General features: G+C 40.3%; 1 protein-coding gene across 1 annotated transcript in view; it reads right to left on the bottom strand.

The window, feature by feature from the left end:
- Window positions 1-11,914, bottom strand: part of col5a2b (collagen, type V, alpha 2b) — a gene marked incomplete at both ends in the record, with an annotated part of 40,000 nt that extends 28,086 nt beyond the window's left edge. The window contains 22 exons of the mRNA XM_083988237.1: window positions 694-747; window positions 862-969; window positions 1,060-1,113; window positions 2,039-2,137; window positions 3,003-3,101; window positions 3,773-3,826; window positions 3,925-3,969; window positions 4,199-4,243; window positions 4,345-4,398; window positions 4,508-4,561; window positions 5,092-5,110; window positions 5,205-5,258; window positions 5,380-5,433; window positions 5,556-5,635; window positions 5,717-5,791; window positions 5,891-5,983; window positions 10,412-10,465; window positions 10,773-10,805; window positions 10,889-10,921; window positions 11,021-11,037; window positions 11,645-11,784; window positions 11,907-11,914. Of these exons, the coding sequence (XP_083844363.1) occupies window positions 694-747; window positions 862-969; window positions 1,060-1,113; window positions 2,039-2,137; window positions 3,003-3,101; window positions 3,773-3,826; window positions 3,925-3,969; window positions 4,199-4,243; window positions 4,345-4,398; window positions 4,508-4,561; window positions 5,092-5,110; window positions 5,205-5,258; window positions 5,380-5,433; window positions 5,556-5,635; window positions 5,717-5,791; window positions 5,891-5,983; window positions 10,412-10,465; window positions 10,773-10,805; window positions 10,889-10,921; window positions 11,021-11,037; window positions 11,645-11,784; window positions 11,907-11,914 (1,326 nt within the window). The remainder of the gene's footprint in view (window positions 1-693; window positions 748-861; window positions 970-1,059; window positions 1,114-2,038; window positions 2,138-3,002; window positions 3,102-3,772; window positions 3,827-3,924; window positions 3,970-4,198; window positions 4,244-4,344; window positions 4,399-4,507; window positions 4,562-5,091; window positions 5,111-5,204; window positions 5,259-5,379; window positions 5,434-5,555; window positions 5,636-5,716; window positions 5,792-5,890; window positions 5,984-10,411; window positions 10,466-10,772; window positions 10,806-10,888; window positions 10,922-11,020; window positions 11,038-11,644; window positions 11,785-11,906) is intronic.
- Window positions 11,915-12,977: the final 1,063 nt, after the last annotated feature.

Below are 12,977 nucleotides of genomic sequence, written 5' to 3'. Positions count from 1 at the left end.
GACACTTTTTACTTCTTTCAAGCAAATTTTCACTTGAAATAAGTAGAAAAATCTGACAGTGGAGCAAGTTTTTCTTTCTTATTTCTTATTTCTTTGATTTTTCTACTTATTTCAAGTGAAAATTTGTTAGAAACAAGTGAAAATGATCTAAAAACAAGTTCATTTTTAGATGATGAGTCTTATTTTAAGTGGAAAGAGATGAGTTTTGACTAGAAATTAGACATTTTGACAAGAAATAAGACAAATATAATATTCTCTGGGAGATTTTGAGTTTTTGCAGTGTAGTTAACAAGATATAGTTTCATTCTTTACTTAAACAGTACAAATAATCAGACATAGCAAGAGGCAGTGGGGCTGTACTGTACATACTTTGTACATACATACATCTCTGACCAGGACAGAGCAAAAACTATCACTTAAACAGAGGAAGAACAACATTTCAGAAAAGCACAGAGCTTAATAACTTTTGTTTTATCAGACTGTATTTCTGTATCGAGTCCTTTATACCTTCCAATAACTTTTGGTATTCTTGTATTGTTTACTCTAAAGTGGCAGATGGCCTGTCTATACTTTTGGTTTGAACACAATAAATACTTTTCTAACTTAAACTCTTGTTTAAACTCGATATAGATGTCACATGATGCCATACTGCCAAGCATTCTGCTCTTTGGAAGTGACCTGAACTGAACTCACCTTCTGGCCTGGTAAACCATCAGCACCGGGGAAACCTCGATTTCCTGGAGCTCCCTACAACGGATGAAGGACATTTCTTTAAAAATCAACGGTTTGATGAAGAAAAATGAAAGAAATGTTCAATAGTTTTTATTAATTATAATTTAATTTAATCAATAATTGACTGACTGTCTCTCCTGGAGGTCCTGGAGGCCCAATGGACCCACCGTCACCTCGTGGTCCACGCTTCCCATCCTCTCCCATTGGGCCCAATGGACCCTGAGTGCCATGGTCTCCCTAACATCACACCAATCAATCAATAATAATCAGTAAAAACATAAAGAAAACGGTTGAAATATTTAAGGCAATAAACCAACTGGGACTCACTCTCTCTCCCTTGTGTCCAGCTTCTCCTTTGAATCCGGAAACGCCGAGGTCGCCCTGCAACACATTAACAGCATTATACACATTTCATTTCATAACCTTTATTTAAACTCAGAGATATATTGAGGAGCAACCTCATTTACAATCTAGCCGAGATGAAGCACAGAACATATAAAGACAGAAGACAAAACAATTGAGACATACATACATATATAACAAACATACATAAGCATAACTGGAATACATAAGTGTAGTTAACAGCAGGAGCAGTTAGAGGTAAAATATGATGTAATTGTGGATTTAAATCGCCCTATTGGTAAAAGTGAGGTAAGTTTCAGATGATTTTGCATAGAGTTCCAGGCTGAAGGTGCAACAGTAAGAAAAAAAAACTAGTCTTTCCAAGTTCGGTGTGTGACAGAGGGAAGCTGCAGTGTGAGCCAGTCTTTTGAGCGTGTGCAATGGGAACCTGCATTAAGGTCAATGTCAAGGTCAGGTTTATTTATATAGCACCTTGAACCAAAGTGCTTTACAATTAAAACAATTTCAATTACAGTTTAAACATCAGATAAAAACACAATAATAAAAGCACAATAAATAAAATAAACATTGGATAAAACATTGGATAAAAGCACAACATACAATAAAACTGTGATGATAAAACAATCGGTCAAGGGTTAAAAGCCAGGGAGAAGAGGTGGGTTTTCAATAGAGATTTAAAATGTACTAAGTTTGGAGCTGTTCTGATTGGGAATGGCAGGCTGTTCCAAAGTTTAGGAGCATTAAGAGATACTAGAGAGTTAATATATGATGGTAAAATAGATAGATAGAGGACTCCAGATGGAAAATCTGGCACATTTACAGGTACTATGGTACATGTTCATTAATGTGCATTGTCCTGACTTCTACATAAATACATGAAAAATAAATGAAAATGAAAATTAAAGCCGCCACTGCGTTAAACAAGTTAAATAAGAGCTCGTACCAGTTGGCCCTTGGGTCCTGGTAGTCCTGTAGTTCCCTGGGGGCCGGGGGGTCCGGGGGGGCCCAGCAGACCTGATGGACCCTGAACACCTGCTAGACCCTGGGGAGGAAACACAACCACACATCTCATTTTTGTTGTTCCATAAATGGACATTTTCCATTCATATTGTATATTACTGACAAAATGACAATAGGTTATAATTTACACTATCCATGCATGGGAAGGAGAAGGATGAAAAAACAAAGTATTTTCCCTGCCTCCTAATCTATAATCAATAATTTAAAAAATCAATAATCGATAATTAAAAAAGAAAAATCAATCAATCATCATATTAATTATCCATAATTGGTTCCACTTACTGTTTGTCCTCTGGCACCTGGAGCTCCATCATTTCCCGCTGCACCCTGTTCAAAATTTAAATCAACAACTAATTAATAATAATATAATAATATAAACTAAAATATAAAATAATTATATAAGAAAAGAAAAACTACAACAACAAAAGTGAGAGTTTGACTACACTGCAAAAACTCAAAATATTTCCAAGAATATTTGTCTTATTTCTTGTCAAAATGTCTAATTTCTAGTCAAAACTAATCTCTTTCCACTTAAAATAAGACTCATCACGTACAAATTAACTTGTTTTTAGATCATTTTCACTTGTTTCAAACTAATTTTCAATTGAAATAAGTAGAAAAATCTGCCAGTGAAAGCAAGTTTTTTTGTGCTTGTAATAAGAAAGAAAAACTTGCTCCACTGTCAGATTCTTCTACTTATTTAAAGTGGAAAATTTGCTTGAAAAAATTTGAAAAGTGTCTAAAAACAAGCTACTTTTTAAAAATGTGATGAGTCTTATTTATCTTTTAAGTATAATTATATATATTTTGACTAGAAATGACATTTTGACTAGAAATAAGACAAATATTCTTGGTAAGATTTTGAATTTTTGCAGTGTACAACACACCTGCTGTCCTGTTGGTCCAGCTGGTCCTCCGCGTCCGCCGTCCCCCCTGACTCCCTGCCGTCCCGGCGTTCCTCTCACCCCCGTGGGTCCGGCTTCACCCTGCACCAGAGGACACGGTCAATGTGGACAACTTTAATGTGAACAACTTTAATGTGAACACTGCCACACCAGAGGACATTATACACTGTAAAGGAGTGGTTCTCAACTGGTGGGTCCTGACCCAAAAGACCCGTTCTGGATGGGTCGCGGACAGCTGGTCAAAAAAGTAAATAATATTTAATGCACATCTGATGTTGGACATGTCTTTTATTTTGAAAAATAACTTATTTTGAAAGGCACGAGACATGTGAACACATGCAGTTGTAATGCTCCTCCTCACTTTCTTATTAATGTGGCCTGAATGCAGTGAATCTTGTTTTGTTTTGTGGGTCTTTATTTTGTGCAATTTGATATTTATTCACTTTTGTGAACATGCTCTGAATGCAGAGATGCATTAGAAGTCAAATATATCGTTTTGTTGGTCTCCATTTTGTGCAGTTTGATATTTTTTTCTTCACTTCCGTACATGCAGTTGTCATGGTAACTCCTCAGTTTCATTCATGTGCTCTGAAATGCACTTTGCTCAATAAAGAGCTAAATGAGTTTTTAAAGGCTTTAAAAAAAAAATCTTGGTTTGAATTCTATAAAAGTGGGTCGTGACTTAATGACCATGGGAAGATGTGGAGCCCAGAGTGAGACTAGTTGAGAACCCCTGCTGTAAACACACTCACCTTCATTCCTGGGCTGCCTGGGAATCCTGGCACACCGGGGATTCCCAGTGGACCCTGGAATTAAATACATAACATAACAAATTCTCAATTTCTGTGGTTTACACTTTACTGTGGTCTTATTTCATGTTCTGATCTGTCATACTCGTTCTTACCAGAGGACCTGGTTTGCCGACGTGTCCGGAAGTTCCACGTTTTCCCTAAAACAGGAGGAAAGGGAAAATGTCTCGATCTGGCAAAATCTTTTTACATCATTTTACTTTCTCAACCGGAGGGTTTTATTTCCTCACCACAGGCCCAGTTGGACCGGCTCGGCCTCTCTCTCCCTGCTGACCCGCTGGTCCCTGAAACACAGAACCGGCTCAGTAACGGTGTGTGTGACTGACGTCTGTGTTGATGGTTTTACTGTGTGTGTGTTGTGTTGCCTACCAGGGGCCCAGGAGCACCCATAGCACCAGGAGTACCAGATGATCCCTGCAAAAATACAAACACACAGAAACAATGCAGGTTTGTTCGCCAATATTTAATTTCCATAGTGGATTTTTTGAGAATTTGAGAAGCTGACACCTTCGTACCTTGGTTCCTACAGCTCCAGACTCTCCTCTCGACCCGAGAAGACCAGAGTGTCCCTGTTGGAGAGATTCACATTCACAGAAACAGGTGAGTTCTGGATATTAAAGGGGAAATTAAAAAAAAAAAAAAAAAAAGTCAAATCAAGGCAAAAAATGTGCGACTGACCTTGTGACCTTTCAGTCCTGGAAGACCTGGGAGTCCTGGGAATCCTCTTGAACCCTAAAGACCAGAAACAGTGAAATCCATCATGAATTCCCACACGGAAAAAACCTGTAGGTTTGAATATATGTGACATAAAATTGGTCGTTTTCATATATACGCATATATGCTAATATATATGGTGCATATATGCACAGATAAACTGCATATAGGTTTCATATATGCGCATAATTATACTGTATGTATATCCTATATATCCTCATGAGGATATATGCGCATATGAAACCTATATGCAGTTTATCTGTGCATATATGGTGCATATATGCTGCATATGCACCATATATATTAGCAAAAACGGCCAATTTCATGTCACATATATTCAACCCTATATTAAAACCTGTAGGTTTTTTCCGTGTGGGTTCCCATTTTACACTTTAACAAAACAAGAACGATAGATTTTACATTTTATGGGAAACAGAAGCATTTGATGTGCGAAAGGGTTTTGATTAATAGTTTGTAATCAATAGATTTGAAGACTGAGAGATGCTTAGTTACCACAGATCCTGAAAATCCTGGTTCTCCTGTGGCACCTGGAGATCCAGATCCTCCCTATGCACAACAAATGAGACAGTTAAAGTTTCTAATTATGATGCAACTAGTTGTCAATACCAGTAACTTATATTAGAATCTGTGTTTGACTCACATCAGGCCCAGGTTTTCCCGGTAGCCCATCTGGTCCGCGATGTCCCGGCTCACCCTGCAACACGACAAACACAGGGAGCGTGTTACAACTTTTTCTAAACTCAACACAGGTGAATTTAGATTAAACTCTTAAAGAATCAACTGGATGTGTAAAATAATAATAAACATGTTCATACCACTTGTCCTGGATCTCCAGAGTCTCCTGGGATTCCCTGACCACCACTTGGACCCTAACATAGTGAAGCGGGAGAGTTATTTCTCTGAAAATGACTAATAGTTACAGACATTTCAAATGTTTAAGTGTTTATCATCAAATCTAATTAAATGAACTTTAATTATGGACAAAACTTACTTGTGCTCCATTCTGCCCTGCTGGTCCTCGTGGTCCTGCTTCACCCTGAAATAGCAACATTTCATTCCCTGTAGTTTGAACTGTAGTGTAGGCTACATCACAACAAATTAATAATAAATGTAAAATACGTCATTTCATCTGTACAGCTGTTCAGCACTCACCCTGGACCCTGACACCATCCCAGCCCAGCCAGACTTCTCACTGAAACCTGAAGCCATCTGTGACACCAGGTTGCCCTTTAAATAGAGATTTAATTGGGATAAATGTACAAAATATATAATTACCGGTACTGCAATGATCAAGCAAACTGAAACTGAGAAAAAAAAACAACTCACCCCAGGTGCGGCATTTTGGCCGGGAGGTCCTGCTTCACCTGGATTTCCTGGCACACCGGGTTCTCCGTCAAATCCTGGAGGCCCTGGGAATCCCTGTAGGTTGAATGGGAAATGAGAGAGGGAGGACACCTTTATCTGGCTGTGTACACGATAATAAACGACTCTAACTGATTAATTTAGCTGATTTGTGTAGGAAATTTAACAGATTATTGTAAATGATGCATACAAAAAGATAATGTCCATAATTTAATTGTGTTTTGTACGGTGAGTGTTTTCAGCTTCTTTTTCTTTGAGCTGCAATAGAAGCGAATTGAAAACAATAAGGAGTAGAAAATATTTCTATCCACAAGGGGTCAAAGGTCGAACTTGTGGACGTGATTGAAGACCAGGGTTTATACAGAAATTCTTAAGTTGAATTTAATACCTTTTAATACTTTTTTAATACCGTCACAATATTTTTTAATACCAACACGACTTCGAGGTGCAACTGTAGTGGTAACTTGTCGAACTTCAGTGTTGGGGGTAACTAATTATAAAGTAACAGATTACTGTCATTTTCTTACTTAACTTTCTGAGTGACTAAGTGTAGTAGGCAAATGCTTACAATTCAAATCAAGTACCTGTTACCTGTTAGGGGTGTGTGCTTAGGGCGGTGACACTCACCATTAACAAATTATATACAGGTGCATCTCAATACATTATAATATCATGGAAAAGTCAATTTCCAGAAGTAAAGCCAACATTTCTGTAGCCTATTAAAAATGCTTTTTTTTTATTGGTCCTTTGTAATATTTAGATTTTTGGGGATACTGAATTATAGGTCTTCAATTAACGTTAGTCATAATTAGTACAATTAAAATAAATTGAATAAATAAAGACATGAAATGTTTAATTCTTAAACAACTGCCAAACTCTCATTCAACAGTGGAGGAACAAGAACCGCGAGAATTCCTCACAAAGTTGTTTTTGTAACTGTTAAGTATCTGGTCTGACTCTGTGTCGTTATACATTATTTAGAAACTGATTTTCTTACCTATTAATAACTTCTTGTTGTACAAAGTAGCCACGGCTCGTCCAAAAATATTAACATTTGTTTGTGGGGAAAAGTTGCTAGCTTGCAGCATATTAATGGCTAAATTGGCAAACAGCCAATGGGGAAGCGCCATTTCAGTCACGTGGTACGTGATTGGCCAATCGTGGAGCTGAACTCTGTGCCGTGTAAATTCATTACTGTAGATATCAACAGGAAAGCTAACCGTCACAATAATTAACACGTATTTGAAGAAAGAAATGGACAGAAATAGAAAATTATTCTACTAACTTATAAAGTCAATCCCTGCTGTTTACTCTAATCCGTAAAAAAGTAACGTAGTCGTCTGGAAAAGTCTTTTAAATTGGTCGCTATAGAGAAAAAAGTTGCTAGCCAGCAGCAGCAGATGCTTAATTGGCAAGCAGCCAATTGATAGCTTTCATGTGACGTCACGGCCCGTATGGAACGCCCCCCTGGCGGTCAAAACAATCCACTTCCCCGCTGTCCGCGGATTAGGACAAGGCAGAAAAACACACACTGCTCCCTGCTGCTTCAAAAATACCGGTGTTATGGCCCAACTGGTGTCTGATTTAACTGGTTACCGAACCGAACAACAGCTGTGCTGCACTTCCGTCCGCAGATTTGTCACAAATTCACAAATAAAGCCGCAGTTCACATGTTACTGCAGCCAATATGCGTCTGTGAGTGAACCTGTTCCTCCAATCTACAGACATCAGCGCCACACTACTCTCACTAGTCTGCACAATACTGCACAGTATGACAAAGCCTGTCATGTTAAAGTTACGAACTAATGGAAAACACTCTGAAAATACGCTAAACAACACCGGTCATCGTCCTCGCCGCGCCGCGGTCGGTCCCGACCCCCGTTACCGTGTCGCTGCCGCCGCGGGCGGTGCTGTTGCCGGTGTCCGGTGGCGGGCGGTCCCGCCGGGTTACCATCGCCGCCGCCGCCGCCGGTCCTGCTGCTATCGGACCGCCGTCATCGTTGCCGTCGGTAGCGGTGCGTAGCAAAGCTCCGGGGGGTAAAGGGGGGGCAGCTGGTCACCGTGCAGCCCAGCTAAGGGCTCTGGTTTGTGGGTGAGAGGAGCAGGGAGCCTGGGCTCAGTGGGCTGGAGCTCAGACTGTGGAGCTCAGCGGAGCTGCGGTACCAGGACGGTGTTCCCACACAGGAAAGTTACACAGGGATGCAAACGGGTCAGGACCAAAAAAGAGAGGAATTGTCGTGGGGGGGGGGGGGGGGGGGGGGGGGTTCACCATTAACAATATCACAGAAAAGTCTATTTCCAGTAGTTAAAAAAAAAATCCTCTAAAAAAAAAGACAGTTGGGATGCATAATGTGTCTCATAACAGTATACTGTGCGTCACGTTATCGCCTCAACCATGGTTGGTGAGAGCAGAAATGTTGTTGTAGGCCTGTGCATATTCTCATTTGTCCAGGTCATAGTATTTCAAAGGAGGTTAAATCGAAAGCAACTGGACTTATACTGAGTCTCCACACCAGATAGTTGGACCAGTCCCAGCCTGGTCAGATGCTACATGAACTGATGAAGCCTCTTGGATGAGAGGTGAAACGTCTTCCTATACTTTTTTTTTTCAAAGGAGGTTAAATCGAAAGCAACTGGACTTAGTTATAATAAGTAAATAACTAAGTCCAGTTGCTTTCGATTTAACCTCCTTTGAAAAAGAAGAAAAAAAAAAAAAAATTGTTGTAGTGAAATTTTTTTTTTAAACGAGTGAAAACGAGCGCTAATTCGCGTATCTCGCGTATCTCGCGTTTGGTTGCGCGTAAAAGCTCGCGCGAAAAAAAAAGCGTTCCTCGTGTTTGAGTGGGAAGCCCCTTTGGGTCTTCCCACCAAACACGATGAAATAGACGAAGACGCGAGGGTCCCGTCGCCATAAAAGAATCGGGTGTATTGCGTCGCAAAAAAAAAAAGTCGCGTCTACCGCGTCTCGCGCCTAATCGCGTCTTTGCGTCACGGCCTTTTACACCGCGGACGTAACGAATAAACGGTGACGGTGTGAACGAACAACATAGAACAGGACCAGACGTGGCGTTGTTTCCTCTTTTCACCGACAGCTCCACTCTCCCTTACTTACACAACTACTGTTATTGTTGAGGCCAGAGGATTGTGGGATTTGTAGTTTTTGACCAATCGCAGGTTGTGCTCTTTCTTTTTTGTGATTTTCCTGGTTAACACATGTTTTTTTTTTTTTAGGGGCAAATGCGAGCGAAATGCTCGCCCATGGTGGGCATACGAAAATTTAAGAGCTGTCTTATTTAAGTCTTGAACACAATAATTCAACAAATTTAAGACATTTTAAGGCCTAAAAGTGTGTAATGGACATATAGGCCTATATAATGTGTTAGTTTCACTTTAATTGAACACATTCTACATCGCGGAGGCGACTTCTCTCCTTCACCTCTGAAACGGGGCAGAGCTCCGTGGGAAACACCTGCCTGACACAGCAACGGACATGCACGGGGAAAAACGACCGAATGCACGCGGATACCACGCGGATACGTCGCGCGTCAACATTGGAGGTCGGCAGTTATCAGTATAACCAGAGACAACCATGAATGAGTTCGCCTCAGTTTCACGTGATTGTCACTGTCAGCCTGTTAGAAAAACATTTTACTGACCCCAGCTGAGACCCCCCCCCCCCCCCCAAAAAACAAAAACTCTTCGGATCTGAACGATTCACACAAGTCACCTAATTGGTCATGAAAAAAGCGAGTTTCGCTTTTCGGCGCGCTGTTTGCATCCCTGGTTACAGGTACATCTCTACCACTTCAATGAGTTCAGAAACATTATTTTAAGATAATAAAAAAACTACAAAATGGGGCTTTTAATCAGAAACCAGTTGAGCCATAACACCGGAGGTATTGGTTGCAAGCGGTGGAGGATGATGGATTCTCCACCAGGTAATAAACATCGCCCAACTGGAGCTTCGGCAGGGAACTGGTCATTTTAAACAGCTCGTATACAGCAGCTGGTGTTGAATATGGGTCACAAGTGCCCAAAACGTCAAAGTTGTTTTTATATCTTTCTTTCTCGGCTGCTGGCAGATGATTTAAGTCATTACTCGGTTGTTTGTCCATAGAAAGTCCATTGCGGGGCCACTTTGGAATGTTGCTTTTTGACCGCCAGGTCCCTGGGAAGTGACGTCAGTGAAAGCTATCAATAGGGAGGGTGGAACTCAGTCATGTGAAATGTCATTAATTACTGGTAAGTATATGCAAAGAAAATAAGCCTTATATTTATCGAATCATCGCAGAAAATAATATTTTTTATTGATAAATGAAATAATCACCCTACTATAACAGCATATTTTGAACAGCTGGCAAGTGCCAAACTGGATTCAGTGCACAAGAATGTACAAAATTGAGACTCAGCATGCCCTGGATATTTTAATCTATGTTTTTCTTCAGGTTATTATTAGATCATCAGTGAGCTGTGATTCAGACTTACCCGTCTGCCTTTGAAGCCTCTTGGTCCAGTGTTGCCCTGAGCTCCAGGAGGCCCCTGAACCATGCAGACAAATATCATCATAAATACATCCAATTTCAATGATTTGACGAGCCAAGATGTTTTTGTTCTTAATTCATTGCACACATCTTTTATTAAATGTGCAGGGCCAGGGTGCATCTCAACCACAAGCACATAGGCTACAAAACACACATTTGTCTTGACATTTGGTGCCCTCTTGTGTCAAAATTGGGCACTGCAGCCATTCTAAAAACCTGCTGCATGTAAATTAGACTCTACATTTATAGATTATTTAATTATACCACAACAGCAAGAGTGAAAGTAGTAAAAAAAAAAAACCCACCTGGGGTCCATGAGGTCCGGGAAGGCCCACCACCTAAGAGGAAACATGTATAGGTGTTAGGAAAAGCAAACGACTGGAAGCTGCAATTAGAGATAACCACTGTTGAGTTCACTTACATATGGAATATCACCTGGTTCACCTTTCTGTCCCTGTAAAGGAAACAAAATGAGTTTTAATTAAAAAACGAACAATACAGTAGTTTTCACTTTTGCTTAAATGAACCTCTGTTAAAATGATTCATGACTTACCTTGAAGCCCATCAGTTCTTGGGGAAAAGAGAAATAAAAAGGCTAATTAGATGATATTCTCTCCTATAATATTATATTAACTATTATGTGACATCACTGTTGTGTAGGGATGTCACGATTACTTGCTTTCACAATTAATCGTGGTATTAAACGCCACAATTAATTAATCACAAAGATTCCTAAATACCGTCACTTTCCAAAAAAGATTATGTCAGAACCATCTTTACAAATGTGCACCAAAGTAAAGGTAAATGTACAGATACTGGTCCATTTACCTAATATAACATTGAATTGGTAAGAATTTAAAAGTTTGTGTGTCATTTGTAACAAAAAAAACTATTAAAATAGACTTAAACATTTGGTAAAGATGACAATTAATTCCCCTGGGGAATATAATTGGTCCTTTATTAATAGAGCATTGTGATTATTTAGACTATATCTGATGTTACACATACATAGTGTTGTGAAATTAATTAATGCATAATAATCGTGATAATCGTAATACCGTGATTATTATTGTGATTATTTCTCTGACAATAATCGTACCAAGAAAATCTATAATCGTATTATGTGCCATCACTGTTGTGTGTGTGTGTGTTTACAGGTGCATGTGGACTGTCTCACCAATCACCCTGCTGGCGCTGGCGAAGCTGTCGCACACGGGGCAGCACTCTCCCTCGGGCGTGACGACCTTCTCGCAGTTGGGCAGCAGCTCGCACTGCACCTCGTCGCAGATGGCCACGCCGTTGTCGCACACGCACACGCTACAGGGCGCCGGTTTCCAGATGTCGTTGTGCTGGTAGGTCTCTCCTTCCACTGCGCAGCTCTCCGTGTTATTCCCATCTGCAGCTGCAACACAGTCGGAGAGGATGTGTTAAAGGGATACTCCAACATTTATTTTTTTCGTGTCTTGCCTCACTCCCGAGTCCATGACCAGCAGATAGACACCATCCTTTCAACTGTGCGTGCAGTAACAAGGGAGATAGAGCCGTTTGCCCGTAATTAGCTTAGCTCAAACACTGGAAGTGTATGGGTAGTGTTAGCCTGCCTGCTACCCGAGCCAAAATCAGCAGTCAGAAGATGATTTCATTTTAGCTCTAAACTCTGTAAATATATCACTTTATCAACATTTCAAACATGTTTAGGTGAGAAAGTAGCCGTTTAGATCAGCAGTGTGTCGTTAATTTGTCTAAATGCCAGCTGTTTACAATTTTGTTCGGACGAATTCGGCGCTACTCAAGCTAGCCGTTGTGACCAACACACTTCCAGTTACTTGTTACAGTTACAAAATAAAACACCCGTTGCTCTTTACATACAGAAAACCATGATGATAGAATTTGTGCTTTTACTTTGAAATAGGAAGCTAACCTACCCTCGATGTAGCTAGCTTGAACCAAAATAAAGCGTCTTTGCTTGAACCCTCCGTTTTGACCGATCTCGTCCCGTAAGCGGCATTTGACCGCTCAAGATGCCTTACCGGAGAGTTTTGTCAGCTCTGAGATGAAGATCGGCCCGTTTAGAGTTGCTGAAGAGTTTCTCTGATGACTTTAGGTGGAGGCAGGCTAACACTACCCATACACTTCCAGTGTTTGAGCTAAGCTAATTACGGGCGATACGGCTCTATCTCCCTTGTAGTGGGGCAGATAACTGTAATAATCGTTCACTTCTGGAAACAAGCACCAAAACTGGCACACATACTCCTTGGGGATTGCTCTTTTGATAAAACCCGTTAGCCACCTAAAATTTAAACATGGCGGCCATTTTTCAAGATGGCCGCCATTGAATATACAGTAATATGGCATTTCGGAATACAATCGCAAAGACTTGTCCTATTTGAATGATCTTGGTGTCAAATATTACATTTTTCACTATGTAGAATCCAAATTTGGACCCATGGACTTACTCACTGGCTTCCTTGTACCATATATCAGTCCTGGAATCCTAATATTTTGCTAAA

Source organism: Trachurus trachurus (assembly GCF_905171665.1).
Source record: "Trachurus trachurus genome assembly, chromosome: 2".
NCBI lineage: Eukaryota > Metazoa > Chordata > Actinopteri > Carangiformes > Carangidae > Trachurus > Trachurus trachurus.
This window is presented reverse-complemented; position numbering and strand designations above follow the sequence as displayed.